General features: G+C 48.3%; 1 protein-coding gene across 2 annotated transcripts in view; it reads left to right on the top strand.

Annotated features, from left to right (window-relative positions):
* Grb2 (growth factor receptor bound protein 2) overlaps window positions 1-5,970 on the top strand; it is a 71,975-nt gene extending 66,005 nt beyond the window's left edge. For both annotated transcript variants that reach the window (XM_036197337.1, XM_036197338.1), the window contains 3 exons: window positions 468-590; window positions 3,538-3,706; window positions 4,173-5,970. In XM_036197337.1, the coding sequence (XP_036053230.1) occupies window positions 468-590; window positions 3,538-3,706; window positions 4,173-4,358 (478 nt within the window). In that variant the 3' untranslated portion in view covers window positions 4,359-5,970. The remainder of the gene's footprint in view (window positions 1-467; window positions 591-3,537; window positions 3,707-4,172) is intronic.
* Window positions 5,971-15,943: the final 9,973 nt, after the last annotated feature.

The raw sequence follows: 15,943 nt of genomic DNA, 5'->3' as shown, positions 1-15,943 counted from the left end.
CTGCTTCCTCACACACCAAGCCTCCCTTTGTGCTTTAGCAGCAGAAGCAGCCCTGCCTCCAACTTCTGGTCCTTCCAAGCCCCTCTGCACTCCCATGAAATGGCTTCACAAGGGCCTCTCTCTCTCCCTTCCCCTATCCTTCATCACCTGTGTTAGGGCTTTCCTGGGTGCTTTTCTGATGAGTCAGTGAGGGGCAGTCGGGGAGGGGGTGAGCGGCTTTGGCTTCAGAAACCTGTTTCCAGGTGACACATTTGAATAGTCTCCTCATAGTCTGATGAGTGGCCTGATGTAGAGGGTGGAGTGGGCAAAGCTGCTTGGGACCGAGCCAGAGTGGGCCCAGGGAGCCTTACAGGAGACCAGCGGGTAAAGAGCCTCTTCCAAGGAGAGCTCTCTTACTTACTTGGGAAGCTGTACAGCCATTTCTTTGTGGGGAAGCAGATGTTAACCCGCTTGCCTTCCTTCCTTAGGTGGTTTTTTGGCAAAATCCCCAGAGCCAAGGCAGAAGAAATGCTTAGCAAACAGCGCCATGATGGGGCCTTCCTAATCCGAGAGAGTGAGAGTGCCCCTGGGGACTTCTCCCTGTCCGTCAAGTAAGTATTTCCTGCTGCCATTGACTGAAGTGCAAGGCTCTAGGAACATGTTACACATCTTTCCATGAGCCCTAGTGTTTGCCTCTAAAGCCTAGTTGTAGCAGATCCAAGTTTTAGGTTCTCGGTGGCATGAACCTCTGGGAACTGACAGCACTCACAGCCAGATCCTGACCCCGCCAGCCCGTCCCTGGTCCCTCCCTGCCTTCAGTGCAGCTGCTGCCCTCTCACAGAGTGGCAGGTGCCGCAGTCTCAGCCCCTGGCTGCCTACCTGAACCAGATGCTAGCTGAGGCTTCCACATTACTTGAAAAGATTGCCATGAACCGAGTGGGGTGCTGTCTCAAAAATCCAAATCGGAGTTAGGCATGGTGTGCCTTTCTCCCAGCACTTGGGAGGCCAAGAAAGGTGGATCTCTGTGAGCGCCAGGCCAGCCAGAGTTCTGTAGTGAGATCCTTCTAAGAAGGAATGGCCTTCCATAGATTTTTGACTGCTCATCTTTTTCTAGCTAATGTGTTACTACAAAAGCCTGCCTCAAAAGTCTTTTCAATCATTCCAACACAGACTTACTCTGTATGTACCTCAGGCTGTCATGGAACTTGCTGTGTAGCAGAGACGTCCTCAAATTGATGGCAGTGTGCCTGTCTCGGGCTCCTGAGTGCTGGGTGACAGGCATGAATAGCTAATCCACTTCACTTCATTATTTTTCCATAAAGAAGGCTTAGGAACCTAGTGCCTCTAACCCCAGCACTCCTCAGGAGTCAGTTTTCTCTGCTCCCTTGAGGGACTGAGGTTTAAACCCCAATTGTTAGGTCTGTGCACAAGTGCCTCTACTCACTGAACCACCCCACCAGTCCTCCTGTGTTTGTTTGTTTGTTTGTTTGTTTGTTTTTAATATGCTGACCAGGGTCTCACTAAATTGCGCACACTGGGAGCTAGGGTGTAGCACACACAGGGTCTGGGTTCCATCACCAGCATCATGATAAATGAGTGAAAGAATGACAGGTTGCCTTGAACTTGGGAAGAATCTTCCTACCTTCACTTTTCTGTAGTAGGAATGGCAGGCCTTCAGTTCCAGACAGAGGCAGGGGCAGGCAGCTGGATCTTGGTGAGTTCGAGGCCAACCTAGTCTACAAAGTGCATTCCAGGACAGCCAGGACTGTTACACAGAGAAATCCTGTCTCAGGGAAAAACAAAATGAAACAAGTTTTAAAGAAGTTAATGTGTTGTCACTTTAGGAATAAAATAAGCAGGGGTGTGAGGGTGTGGCTCAGTTGATTAAAGAACCTTCAGTGTAAACATGAGGACCTGAGTTAGGATCCATGGTGTAAAAGCTGGGGGAGAAGAGAGAGAGGTAAATCCCTGGAGCTCAGGAGCCAGCTGGCCTGGCCTAACCACTGAGCTGCTGGTTCAGTGAGAGAAGGCTGCAGAGAGGCTCCCAACCTTGACTGGTTTCCACACATATGTGCATTCACAGCCCCAGGAACACGGTGGGGGGGGGGGGTATAAAATGCTGCCTTTACTGCAAGCCTCTTTGCAGAGGGCTTCACATGGCACATTCTCCGAGTTAGGGCACTAATTTCAAGATCTTCAGAGTCTGGTTAAAAAGATGTGGTAGAGGCGACCCTGGCTCTCGGTGACCCTGCACTCTTTGGAAGCCAGATGCTTTCGCCAGCACATTTGCTTCTCAGTGAAAATATCCTGAGGTCGTCAGCTGCTTTGGTCTCACTTTCCTCCATTTCAGTTACCAGAGACCAACTGGAAAGTCCAGAAATAACTTCTGGATTTTAAACAACTTCTATGATTTCATATTGCAGTAATCATTTCAGTGAAAACTAAACTTTATCGGATTATATGTGTGTGGTAGTATTGTGTTCCCCGAAATATTGTGCAGGCTAAGAAACTTATCTGGGGTCAGAGAACAGGACGGCCACAATATTAAACATGAGGACAGGCAGTGGTAGCACATGCCTTTAATCCTAGCATTCCAGAGGCAGAAATAACTCTGGATCTCTGTGTGTTCAAGGATACAGCCAGCTTGGCGACACACACCTTTAATCTCAATACCAACCATAGAAGATCTGCAGGTCTGTACAAACAGGCAGTGACAAGGAGGTCATGTGACTGGGTTTACAACCAATGAGAAGGCAGAACAGAAAGTCTACTTTAAAAAAAAAAAAAGACAGGACACAGGAAGTAGCTCTCTTGCGGAGGGAAGGACAGAAGTGGCAGTCAAGGGTAAGGTTTATAGCTCTTAACTACTGCTCTGACCTCTTGGCCTTTAACTCTGCAATTGGCTCTGTTTTGTTTGTTTGTTTGTTTGTTTGTGGTTTTTTTGAAGCTGAGGATGGAACCCAGGGCCTAGCAAGCGCTCTACCACTGAGCTAAATCCCCAACCCCAGCTCTGTGTTTCTTATTTAACAAGAAGGTTACATCTACATATGTGTCTAGAGGAAAAAGCGGTGTATCTGGGTTTGGTATCTGGTGTCAGGTTTGCCCTGCGTGTTTGAAGCACTCAGTGTCCTGCGCTCCTTAGCTTGAAGCTCAGTGCTGCCATCTGCTGGATTGTCCTGAGAACTGCTTCACCTTCAAGCCTTAAAGATCTGAAGGAGAAACAGTGAGCCAACCTGAACTAGTGTTTGAATGTCACAGGGATTTTTAACCTTTAAAGCAGATAAAGCTGTAACTTCATTACTGGCCTGTGTTAGTCAATCCACAGGCACCTTCCAAGTGAAAGGAGTGGGTGGGCTTCCCTTCTGTGAGGGTTGTTCCTGTGACCAGCAGTCAGGAGGGGTCTAGGGGAGGCTCCCAGGATGGTCCCCACTCTGTCCAGCTGAAGATTCGAGTTGCTGTGCATCTCCAAGCTCTGATCAACCACACCAGACAGCAGCTCACTTGCAGGTTCAGGACAGCTGGCGGAGCCCTGCCTCATGCCTCTTCTCCCACCCTCAGGTTTGGAAACGATGTCCAGCACTTCAAGGTGCTGCGAGACGGAGCTGGGAAGTATTTCCTGTGGGTTGTGAAGTTTAATTCTTTGAATGAGCTGGTGGATTACCACAGATCGACATCGGTGTCCAGGAACCAGCAGATATTCTTACGGGATATAGAGCAGGTGCCACAGGTAAGCCAGAGCTCCGGGTCCCTTCCAGCAAGTGAGAGCGGTTCCTCAAGCACAGAGGCCCTGCAGGGCCACCACAGCACCTCCCTGTGCATCAGGCCGCCCTTATCCACACTGAGGATCTGCAGTTGGTAGTCAGGTGGTTTTGCCACCAAAGGGAAGTGCTTCCAGCCCCTGGCAGCCTGTGAGAGAGGGTGACTGCTCGCACCCCGTCCCTTACTTACTACAGGAGTTTGGGTCATGACTGCTTTGATTTGTGCAAGCCATGTTACTGCTCCCTGTTAGCTTAATGTGGCCCTCAGTGACACAGGTGTCCTGGGTATATGTGCTCCTGTGGGTTTTTAGTAAAGGATTACTCCAAACCCACCTAGGACTTGGGAACGGGTAGGAGAGAGGAGGAGGATGCTTTGGGAAGGGGAGGTTTACATGTCGGCAGCTCAGGAATGCCTCTTCCCTGCTTCTCCTGCAGCAGCCAACGTACGTCCAGGCACTGTTCGACTTTGACCCCCAGGAGGATGGTGAGCTGGGCTTTCGCAGAGGAGACTTCATCCATGTCATGGATAACTCGGATCCCAATTGGTGGAAGGGGGCCTGCCACGGGCAGACCGGCATGTTTCCCCGCAATTACGTCACCCCAGTGAACCGGAACATCTAAGCAAAAGAGATTATTTAAAGAAAGTGAAGAGTTGAGACCATTCACAAGAATTACACCCACATGCTGCCTGTCACAGCCTGTGAGGGAATGCAGAACACCTGGCTGGGTCCTGCTGAGACCCTCTCACTTAGGTTGAAACTTCGGGGGGTGGGAAGGGGTGTTTGATTTCATAATGCCAAAACTTAACCTATTGAATTGAATTACAGTTTTTATTACAGACTCTCACCGCTGCTCTGATTCCCTCCTGTCCTTTTTCTCGTCCTTTCTTTCCTGTCCTTGAGTGCATGACGTTAAGGCCACACATATAGTCCCAGCTGATGCCAATAATAAAAGAAAAGAAACCAAGTGGGCTGGTATTTTCTCTATGCAAAATGTCTGTGGAGATGGATGGACTAAAGAGCTGTATTCTTCACATACGAGGGCGGCCAGGGCACCTGGGACCATTGGATGGGCATCTGCTTCCAGCCCCAAGCCTGGAGCACTCCATCAAAGTTGAACTTTGTAGGGGAGGAGGCCCACTGCCCACCTGTGATTCCTGAATCACACTGCAGACCTGCACCGCCTCCCACTGTCTCCCTTCAGGTGTCGATAAGATGTTGTTTTTCATAGTGCCTTTTTTCTTATTTCAAGGATGTTTATGAGTGGTGTTTTTCCTTTTTTTTTTTTTTTTTTTTTTTTTTAAATAAGTTAAAGACAGTCCAGAGCTTTTCAGCTGATTAGTCTCCTATCCTGTGTAAATATTTTCCTCTCAGGGCAGGGGAAACAGGATAGAGAAAGGAGCCGGTAGAAGCAGGGAGTGTGGGTATTCCCCATCTGGATGGGCCAGAGGTCTTGGCAGACTCAGCTCCCTGGCTCCAGTCTCAGTTGTGGCCTGCCCTCTCTGTGCGTGGAACCCAAGTGTCAGACACAAAGACAGGAGCAGGAGGCACCCAGACTGCCCTCCTTCCACCATCACATGCCGACCCTTGGGTGGGAGTTGAGAATATGGCGCTTCATTTTTCTTGCTCTTAGAATTAGGTCCTCACTCCAATAGTGTTTTTTCCAACCCACCCAAGAGCGCAAGTAGCAGGGTTGTGAGCTGGTTGTTTCTAGCTGTCCTGCTCCATCCCCGAAGCCTTGTGAGGTGGGCAAGACAAGACCCATGCAAAGCTCGTCATCTGTCCTGTAAGCCTTCAGTCCTCTGTAGTCATGTGCCTGTACACCAGTCTCTCCGCCCAGCCTCCTCCCCACAGCAGACACAAGGCCACTCCAAGACTCTCCCTTGGAGTTGGTGGTGGCCTTGGGCTGCTGGGCTCTTCAGGGTGGAGTCTCCCCTGGACTCCATTTTGTGGGATGGACTCAGCCCTGGAGGCGGCCTTCCAGATGGAGCGTGTTCCCGCCCTCCTGGTTCTGCTGATGATAAAAATCATTTCTGGAGTTAGAGCTGGGCCATTTGATTGTTTTTATTTTGGAATTGGTGTATATCATGAAGCCTTGCTGAACTAAGTTTTTTGTGTATATATTTAAAGATCAGTGTTTAAATAAAAAGACCTATGTACTTATCCTTTAACTTCTGCGGATAGCATTTGGTAGGTAGTGATTAACTGTGAATAAACATCCAATGAATTCTTCACTGTGCATCTTTATTTCTCCCTGAGAAGTCTTTATTTTATAGACAAGGTCTCTCTCACTATGTTGCCCTGGTTGGCCTGGTTCACCTACCTCTGTCTCCCGGGTGCTGGGTTTAAAGGCTTGGAGTTTGTTAATACAGGCTGGCATACCCAGCCACTAGGATTCTAGGACAAGTGATGTAGTTCATCATTCAGAAATTGGTTTAGACCAAGAGCTGGGCTTAAGGCTTCTCCCCCTCTGCTGAAGGTATAGAAACGCTGATCTCTGAGGAAGTAGCTGAGACACATTGACCATGGCTGCTTCTAAGGTGAGTCAAGGCTGGTAACCACATGTATGAGCTATGACCCAGCAAGGGTTAATGGTTGAACGAGAGAAATTACATTGCGCAAACAACCTCTGTTTTGGTGTCATAGCTAGGGAGTTTCTGAGCGCTGCGTCTGCCCATCCTGCCATGCAGACTAGCTTGCTAGCTTGAACCTGAGCAGACATTCCCAAGAGTGACTGGCAGAAACTAGCATTGCACTCCAATCGTGTCCTTGCTCAGCTTGACCCCTTTCTCATTTGGGATCTTCATTTTTTCCCAGTGCTGGGAACCCAGAGCCTTACACTTGGCTAAGCAAGCACTCTTACGACTGAGCTGGGTCTCTAGTCTTAGCCCTCATCTGTTTAGTGGCTTCAGAGTTTAGCATCAGGAAAAATGGTAAAAGTCGGCCTTTGGGTGATCACGTTGAGTCAGATGTCCTGATCTGTATTTTCCCGCTTCTCCCATGGATCAGATTGCTAGCCAAGTGTCTGCTCAGTGCTGCTCCCCTGAACAGACATCTACCAGGACCAGCTCGGCCATGCCTTATGGTAAAAGCTAGACTAGGCAAAGTCTTGAGGGTACCACTAGTCAACCTGGCTTATGACAGTGGCCCTCCTGGTCCCAAGACTCCACCACACACCCAGGAGCTAAGTGTGAAATGAGATCATGAGGCCTGTGATAGACAGCTAAGTCCTTCCAGCCTGTGTTGTAGCACCAGCCAGCTGGTCTTCCTCTTGTGTCCTGAGCCTGTTTATGGGCTAGGTGGCCTTCAGGCCCAAATACCTACTTAGGAAAAGTCTTAGATAGCTAGAGGGCGGTGAAGGTGGGTTTCTATGAATGTATCTTCAAGGTACTGAAAATATGCTGCATCTGCCTGTCGTGGGGTTCTCGAGGTCTGAGCCCCAGTTTACCCCCAAGAGAAAGGGATTTTGCAGGGCTTCTGTATGTTCATTTAGGAGTACTTGGTGGTACTTGGAGTACTGTCTTTAACTATTTGTGTATCTTTTAACTTTTGAGATGGTCTCTCTGTGTAGCTACCGAGTTTAGGGTGACTTTGTGATACTCCTTGGCTCACAACTGCTAGGATCCCTCTCTATCTGAGCTGCAGTGCTTCAAGTACAGTGCCCAAGAAGGCCAGACCTAAAAGCTGGAGTTACAGGCAGCTGTGAGCTGACATGTGGGTCTTGGGAATAGAACCTGGGTCCTCTGGAAGAGCAGTTTGTGCTCTTAACCACTGAGCCATCTCTCTAGCCCCCTTGTTTTTGAGGGAAGATGACATGTAGCATAGGCTGGCTATATAGCCTAGCCCAGGCTTACCTTGGGTTCCTGTTCCTATTGTCTCCCTGTCCCAAATGCTGGGATTATATGCATGGACCACTACACCCAGCTCATTTAAGAGTCCCCCATCCCACACACTTTTTTACTTTTTATAGAGAAGGAGGTATCTGAGACATTGGTTCATGTATGCCAGCCAAGGCTGGCTTCAAACTCACTAAGTAGCCAAACTGGCCTTGAACTCCTAATCCTCCTGCCTCCACCTCCCAAATGACAGAACTACAGGCATGTACCAACAGGCCCAGTGTGGGGTCCTCAACAGTCTGGAGTCCCAGGTCCCTCAGCAACTAGCAGCCTCTCTGTGACGGTTACCATAAAAATCTTATGGAGAGGGAATGGTAGCTCACATCTGTAACGGCACTCCAGAGGCCTAGGCAGGAGGATCAGGTTGCATCCCAGCGCTACAGAACTGAGACACTCCCTGTGAAAAAAAAGAAAAAAGAAAAATGCAGAGACTGTTGTACTTAGGGTTGTTGATAGTTAGAAATGGAAAAGTAACCAGGCAGTGGTGGCACGCACCTTTAATCTCAGCACTTGGGAGGCAAAGGCAGGTAGAGCTAAGTGAGTTTGAGGCCAGCCTGGTCTACAAAGCGAGTTCCAGGACAGCCAGGGCTATAGAGAAATCCTGTCTCAAAAAGAAAAAAGAAGCCGGGCGATGGTGGCGCACGCCTGTAATCCCAGCACTCGGGAGGCAGAGCCGGGCGGATCTCTGTGAGTTCGAGGCCAGTCTGGGCTACCAAGTGAGTTCCAGGACAGGCACCAAAGCTACACAGAGAAACCCTGTCTCGAAAAACCAAAATAAATAAAGAAAAGAAAAAAGGAGAAGAAAGAAAAAATACAAGGTTGCTAGGTATGGTGCACAGCACTCTGGAGGCAGAGGTAGTCCAGATCCTTGAGTTTATGTCTAGTCTAGTCCCTTCAGGCCAGCCAGGGTTACCTAGTGAGATCTTGTCTATAAATAAATAAGGGCTGGAGGAGCGTTGAGAGATGGCATTTATAATCCTGGCACTAAGGAAGTTGGAGACTTTTGCCAGGGCTCATGATAGGACCAGGTCTCAAGAGCACAAACCAAGTAGAGACCACTGAGGTGAGGGGTCCAGGCTTGACCCTGGCCCAGCAGTAAGTATGGCTTGGGGCTTCTGAGACGGCCTTTTCAGCACCCTTCGCTTGGAGGTTAGAGAGCACAGTCTTCTCTTGTGAGTCAGGCACCTGGACCTGCTGCCTGCACATCCCTTCCCTGCCCTGCCCAGGTGTGAGAACCTGACCCTGCATCAGCCTCTTCCCATTCTCTTAAGGCATTGTCAGAACCGCTGGTGACAGGACAGTGTCCTCCAGAGGGCACGTGGCCTCTTCTGCTCTAGAACTGGGGGACTTCCCCCATGAGGAACAGGCAGAGGAGAGCCTCGTCCATCCCCCACCGAGCAGCAGACTCCTCCACTCCTCCCCTGCAGACATCACTGAGTCATTCTGAGACTGGAAATTACCCCATTTTGATCTTCTACTGTACTGCTAGGGAGGTGTTCTACCCAGTTCTTAAAACTGCAGTGTGAGCCATGGGCTGAGTGAATTCAGAGAGGAAGTGGGGGACGGCATGCAAATGGGGGCTTGATCTGTTGGTACAGTTATTTGAACAGTTATTAATAGGTGGGCTGGAGGTGTAACTCAGTGGTAGCAAAGTCCAGAGTTCCCTGGCCAGCACCTAACAGACAACAGACCCATAGGGCAGGCGGAGCAGGGCTAGTGAGGGTGTAAGGTGAGCTGGCTGAGTGCCTTGGGCTAGCGATGTGTCCTCGCAGCCCCTCTGCAGAGCAGTCTGGCTGGGCAGGTGGGGCTCTGATCCAGTAACAGTGATATCTACCTTCTTTTGATACCAGAGACTTCCTTCTGACCTGTACTTAGCTAATGTGTTTAATAGTTAAAGCCATAAGTTTAAAAATAAAATAAACAAAATCAAAATCTGTAAGCATGGTGGCTTCTGCCTGCAATCCAGGAAGTGGAGGATTGCTGGTAATTTGAAGCTAGCCTAGGTTACATAGTAAGAGCAAGGCCTGCCTAGATTGCAGTGTGAGTTCTCAAGAAAATAAAACAGGCCAGCACTGGGAGGCAGAGGCAGGCGGAGCTCTGTGAGTTCGAGGCCAGCCTGGGCTACAGGGCGAGATCCAGGACACACTCCAAAAGCTGCACAGAGAAGCCCTGTCTCAAAAAACAAAAAACAAAAAACAAAAACAAAAACAAAAAACACCAAAAAAAAAGAAAGAAAAGAAAAAGAAAGAAAGAACGGGAATGGTAATGTCAGCTCGTTAGCTCAGTATTCAGGTGTTCTGTAGCTTTGGCTTATGTGCCATGAAATGACGCCCATCTTGGCATTCAGTTGGCACCTGGACCAATTTCCCCTCCCTCTCCCAATACCAAGCCCAAGCCCTTCTGAGACCTAGGTTTCAGCAGCCAGCAGCCTCTATCTTTTTCTCAGATCCTGCTATCTCTGCCTCTGTCCTTCCTCACTGGCCCTCAGGCCCCTCCTGCCTGCTCATCTCCAGATCTGGGACCTGTCAGGAGACCCAACTCTCAAAGCTCATCTGAGAACTCCCATCTCATCAGACTCCAGGGAACCATGGCTCCCCTGCTGCCTCCAAACCTCAGGACGAACTCCCCACTTCTGCCCCAGCTGTGTGCCTCTGTCAACCCCAGGGCTGCAGCCCTGTCTGACCTGTGTCCTCTGCCCCCTTGTTCCCAGAGCCCTCTGTCCTGCATCAGCAGCTGGCTGTCTTCACCTGCAGCCAGGAAAGTAGAAAAGGATTCAGGGCCCCCAGGCTCGGCCGAACTCACGGGCAGGTTGTTTCCTGCCTGAGTGTTGGGTCTGTAACATTAAATGTGTGACTTTTCTGAGACTTAGGGGAAGGAACTTAGGTTGATAAAAGAACTGTCGTGTGCTTGACATGATCGCATAGGGTACGTACTGGGCTGTACCAAGCAGGAGGCTGCTCATCTGTACTTGTGCCCCTTCTGGGAAGTCATCCTTTTTCAGCTTGTGCCTAAGCCCAATGATGTCACCCAGAGGTCCTTTGTTTAGATCGACTTGGTGCTGGGGAGGAAAGCCAGAGTACAAATATGCTAAGCACATGCTCTACCTACCACTGAGATACACTCCTAACACCATCTTTGTCTTTGTGACAGGGTCTCACTAAGTTGTCCTGGAACTTGTATAGACCAGGCTGGCCTTAAACTCACAGTCTCCTGCCCCTGCCTCCTGAGTGCTGGATTTAAAGGCATGTGCCATCACCCCCAATATATATCTTTGTTTTTTTTTTTTTTTTTTTCTGCTTAGATCTGCATGCGGTAATTCTAGCATCTGGAAGGCTGAGGAGGAGGGTCTGAGCTAATCCTGTTGTACATGGCAAGATCCAGGGCTACTCAGACGCTATCTCAAAACCAAAACCAAAAACCAGCTTGAAAGCCAGGCTTAGTGGTATACAACAATCCCAGTACTGGGGAGGCAGAGGCAAGCAAGTGGGTCTCTGTGATCTTGAGGCCAGCCTGGTCTACATCGAGAATTCCAGGACAGCCAGAGCTACAAAATAAGACCCTGTCTAACAAACAAACACAAAAACCCAGCCTGATCCAGGCTTGGTAGCTCATGGCTATAATCCTAGCTCTCCAGAAGCTGAGCTACATGGTGAATCCCAGGCCAGCCTAGGCTAAGTGTGATACCCTGTTTCATTAAACCAAATTTAACAGCCAGACATGTCAGCACACTCCTCTAATCTTAGCGTTTGGGAGGCTGGAGAGAGGACCCACAGCTTGAAGCCAGCTGGGCTTCATAGCCAGAAGCTGCCTTTATGCTGTTCAAGGGGTGGTGGGGCTCTGGGCAGCCTTCTTTCTTGAAACTTCCCTGCAAGTTTGGGTGGCAGAGCGGGAATCCTCTCTCTTTCCAGAATTTCCCTGGCTTGGTGTGCTTATGTTTTCAATCCAAACTTTTGTCTTATTCCAGGAAAAAAAAAAAAAAAAAGCCTCTCGGTGCTGTTGTCTGGATCTTGTGGAATTTATAAACTACCTCTAGAAGTGTGGGCAACTTCCTGAAGCTGGGTGTCCCCATCAGGGAAGCTCGGCACAGCCCCAGGATCATGGCCTTAAGGACCTTCTCAAAGTCACAAAATACAGGAGGACTCCGAGTATTTCTTTTCTTTTCTTTTCTTTTCTTTTCTTTCTTTCTTTCTTTCTTTCTTTCTTTCTTTCTTTCTTTCTTTCCTTCCTTCCTTCCTTCCTTCCTCCCTCCCTTCCTTCTTTCTCTCTCTCCCTCCCTCCCTCCCTCCCTTCCTTCCTTCCTTTCTTTTTTTTGTAGCTGAGGATCTAACCCAGGGCCTTGCGCTAGGCAAGCGCTCTACCACTGAGCTAAATCCCCAACCCCCGAGTATTTCTTATGCTCACAGATGCCTAATTGCTTTGTTGGACTTTTTTCCCCCTATTTTTAGGGACAGGAAGCATGTAGCCCAGGCTAGCCTTGAACTCCTGATCCTCCTGCCTCACCTCACAGATGCTGTCACACCCAGCTTTGGTATCTCCCCCTTCCCTGTGCAGCAGGCTACTGCTGTCAAATACCTTCACCACCGCTGCCTCAACCCTCTCTTCACTGAAACTGTGGACAGAGTGTGCTAAGTGAGTCCCACAGTCCTGAGGAAACTGTTTATATCGCATCAAATTCTCTGACAAAATAAGACACTTTTTTTTTTTCTCGAGAAGAGATATGAATCCTCTTTTAAGGTAATTCATCTATGTGGATAGAGAGTACATCAGCACATATGCCACAATGAACTGAGTTTAGACAGCTCTCAGGGTCAGTCTCTCTCCCCACCTTGTGGGTCCCAGGGATTAAACTCAGGCTGTTGGGCTTGGTGGCAGGCCCCCACTCAGCCATCTTACCATTCCCAAATGAGGTTCTTTTTAAAAGGTTTGTTTTTTGTTTTGTTTTGTTTTGTTTTTTGTTTTTTGAGACAGGGTTTCTCTGTGTAGCTTTGGAGCCTGTCCTGGAATTCGTTCTGCAGCCCAGGCTGGCCTCAAACTCACTGAGATCCACCTGGCTCTGCCACCTAGTGCGCCACCACCGCCTGGCCAAGCAGTTCTTGAGATATGGGGAAGAAGTTGTGGAGAAAGAAGACAATGCCCCTCCACCCCAAACAGTCTAATGGGCGGGGCTGCATTTCCCTTCTCTCTCGGTGCGGGTAGAGTGGAGACTTGCTTCTCTAAAGCAGCAAAAACACTCCAGGGGCTCAGAAATGGTGATGGGCGAGGTGCTGTTACCCACAAAGGCTGATCTAGCTGAGAACAGAAGCCAAAAAGCAGAACTCTGGGAGCTGGGACACCAGCAAGTTGGGAACCCTTCCCCACTGGCTCCCTACCACTGACCCTCTCCCCCACACCTCCTGACTTCACCTAGGAGGTCCCTGCAGGAGACCCGCCCTTGAACGTTACTAGACAGTGAATCCCCTTTATTGCTTTGTAAGTTTTCTGGGTTTTGAGCTGTGTGCTGAGTGAATCTGAAAATAACAAAAAAGGAACTGTCAGAAGCACCTCTGGTGTTGCTCTGGTGCCCCCGAGAACTTCCTCTAGAACATTCCAACTGTTGGGTTTTTCATGGGTTTCTCGGTAAAAAATGTCATAGTCTGAAACAAAACAAAATGAGGAGACACAACTGTGCAAGCGCTTGTGAGTGAAGAAGATTTATTTTATGTATTTAGTTATTTATATTTTAAGATAGTTTTTCTGTGCAACAGCTCTGGCTGTCCTGGAAGTCACTTTGTAGACCAGGCTGGCTTCGAACTCACAGAGATCTACCTGCCTCTGCCTCCTGAGGGCTGGGATTAAAGGCACCCCGCCAAGTGAAGGTTTATTAATAATTAATTTTTTTGTTTTGTTTTGTTTTTTTTGTTTTTCAAGATAGGGTTTCTCCTTGTAGATTTGGTGCCTGTCCTGAACTCACTTTGTACACCAGGCTGGCCTCAAACTCAAGAGATTTGCCTGGCTCTGCCTCCCGAGTGCTAGGACTAAAGGTGTGCACCACGACCACCCAGCAACAATTAAAAATTTTAAATTTATATGTGTCTGTGTGCTGTAGGGCACATGTTGTGTCAGAGGTCAACTTGCAGAAGCCATTTTCTCCCTCCACTCTGTGGGTCCCTGGAATCCAACTCAGGTCATCGGGCTTGATAGCAAATAACTTTACCCTCTGAACCATCTCTTCAGCCCAGAAATTTCATTCATAAATACTGAAACCTAGAAACAACCAAGATATCCTAACATTCAACAGGTGACTGGCTACACAAACTGGGTGGGGCATCCACACAAAACTTTTGCTTGCCTTGGTTGGAATCCAACCCGGAATGTTGCTTGCTCAGCTCCTGCCACACAGACGGACACTGTTCATTCCCCACAAGAAGCTATGGTACTTAGAAGTACCTCACTAAGTGCAAGAAAGCTCCAACAGGGACCTGCTCTGCCCCTGGGTCTGAAACAGCAGTGACTGTGGGTCAAAACAGACCCTCAAGCAGTTATCTGGTGAATTTAAGAATGAGGGCAAAGAGCATGAAAAACAAGGCTCTCCATCTCTGACTCCTAAGAAAACAGCTAAGTGTGGTAGCTGGAGCCTGCAACCCCTGAACTCAGACCACAGCAGTGGCAGAATTACCATAAGCCAGAGTTTAACCTGCTCTACACGGCGAGCTCTAGCAAGACTAGCCAGGGCTACAGAGTGAGAACCTGTCCCCAAACAAAAATAAACACAAAGTCAGAGTCTGGAGAGATGGCTTAGCGGTTAAGACCACTGCCTGCTCTTCCAGAGGTCCTGCGTTCAATTCCCAGCACCCACGTGGCAGTTCACAACAGTCTGTAACTCCAGTTCCAGAGGACCTGACACCCTCACACAGACATGCATGCAGGAAAAACATAAAATAAGAGTAGTAGAATAATTTAAAAAAAAAAAAGAAAAAGGAAAAGAAAAAAGCAGCTTCTATTTCTCTTGCACAAGACCTACATTCAGTTCTTGTACCTACTCTGGCAAATCACAATTTCCAGCTCCAAGACATCCAATGCCCTCTTCTGGATACTATGGGAACTGCATTCATAAATGCACATACCCTCCCTGCTCCCCTAATTACAAATAAAACAATTCTAAAAAAAAAAAAGTTTCCAAGTGATTCTTTATCAGCTTAGACGACAGTCATGTTTTTGGTTTGTTTTTCTGGGTGTTTTTGTTTTGTTTTGTTTTGTTTTAACTCATGGATCTATGGCTTGGATACCCTGAAGTCTACCTTCTTCATCTGGATAGATGGAGAGACTGAAGCCAAAGACAGACAGCAGGCCCCCTTCCACTAAGCTCTTACTGACACAAATTGCTGGGGCCCAGTTCCCCCGCCAGAGCAGCCCAGCTGTGAGACACCAACCCTAATGGAGACATTTATTCCCTCTGAAGAGGTGGGGGAAGTCCAGAACTCTTAATGGGTCTGTTTAGGGCATGATGAGGTCACACAAGGCTTCACTTCCCCAGGCTGACGGGAACTGTTATTTTTCTGGTTTATCTTTTCACATGACTGGATTTGCTAAATATATTGAACTTAAATGACCAGATTGCAAATATGCAAAAATTAGGACTGGGTTACAAGCCCAAGAAAACTGTTCAGGTGTGTGCATGTGAAGAGAGCAGAGTCAAACTGTACATACATGCAAACAACTATTTTAACAGAGGTGGAAAAGGAGGTACATGGAGAAAAATGGACTCTTCAACAATAGCAATATTCCACATGCTGAAACAATTAACATCTAAACCCAGGGGTTGGGGCAGAACTTCAATCCATGTACTGTAGTACATGCATTAGAAAACATAGCAGGGCTGAAAGGTTTTTGCCACAGGGTTAGTTATATGGGCCAAATTGGAATTGACCCTGACCTTCTCCTGTTTCTGAGTCCTGGGATCATAGGAAGATAGCAGCATGCCTGCCTTGGGAAAATCTTTATGAATCTTTGGCTAGGCATGATCCACTCCTCCCACCCAAGGAACGCAACTAGACTTCAATAAAATAAAAAATTTCTAGGCCAGGTATGGTGGATCAGACCGGATGTGGAGAAAGGAAGATCAGGAGTTAGGGTCATCCATGATAACCTATCAAAAAAAAAAAAAAAAAAAAAGTGAGGCGATGGTGGCACACACCTTTATTCCCAGCACTCGGGAGAACGAGGCAGGTGGATCTGAGTTTGAGGCCAGCCTGATGACCTACTAAGTTCCAGGCCAGCGTGGGCTAGCCAGAGAAACCATGTCTCTTAAAACCAAAAAGGAATAAGAAAAACA

Source organism: Onychomys torridus, chromosome 8 (assembly GCF_903995425.1).
Source record: "Onychomys torridus chromosome 8, mOncTor1.1, whole genome shotgun sequence".
NCBI classification, from domain to species: domain Eukaryota; kingdom Metazoa; phylum Chordata; class Mammalia; order Rodentia; family Cricetidae; genus Onychomys; species Onychomys torridus.
Note: the sequence above shows the minus strand (reverse complement) of the source record. Positions and strands in the feature narration are given on the sequence as shown.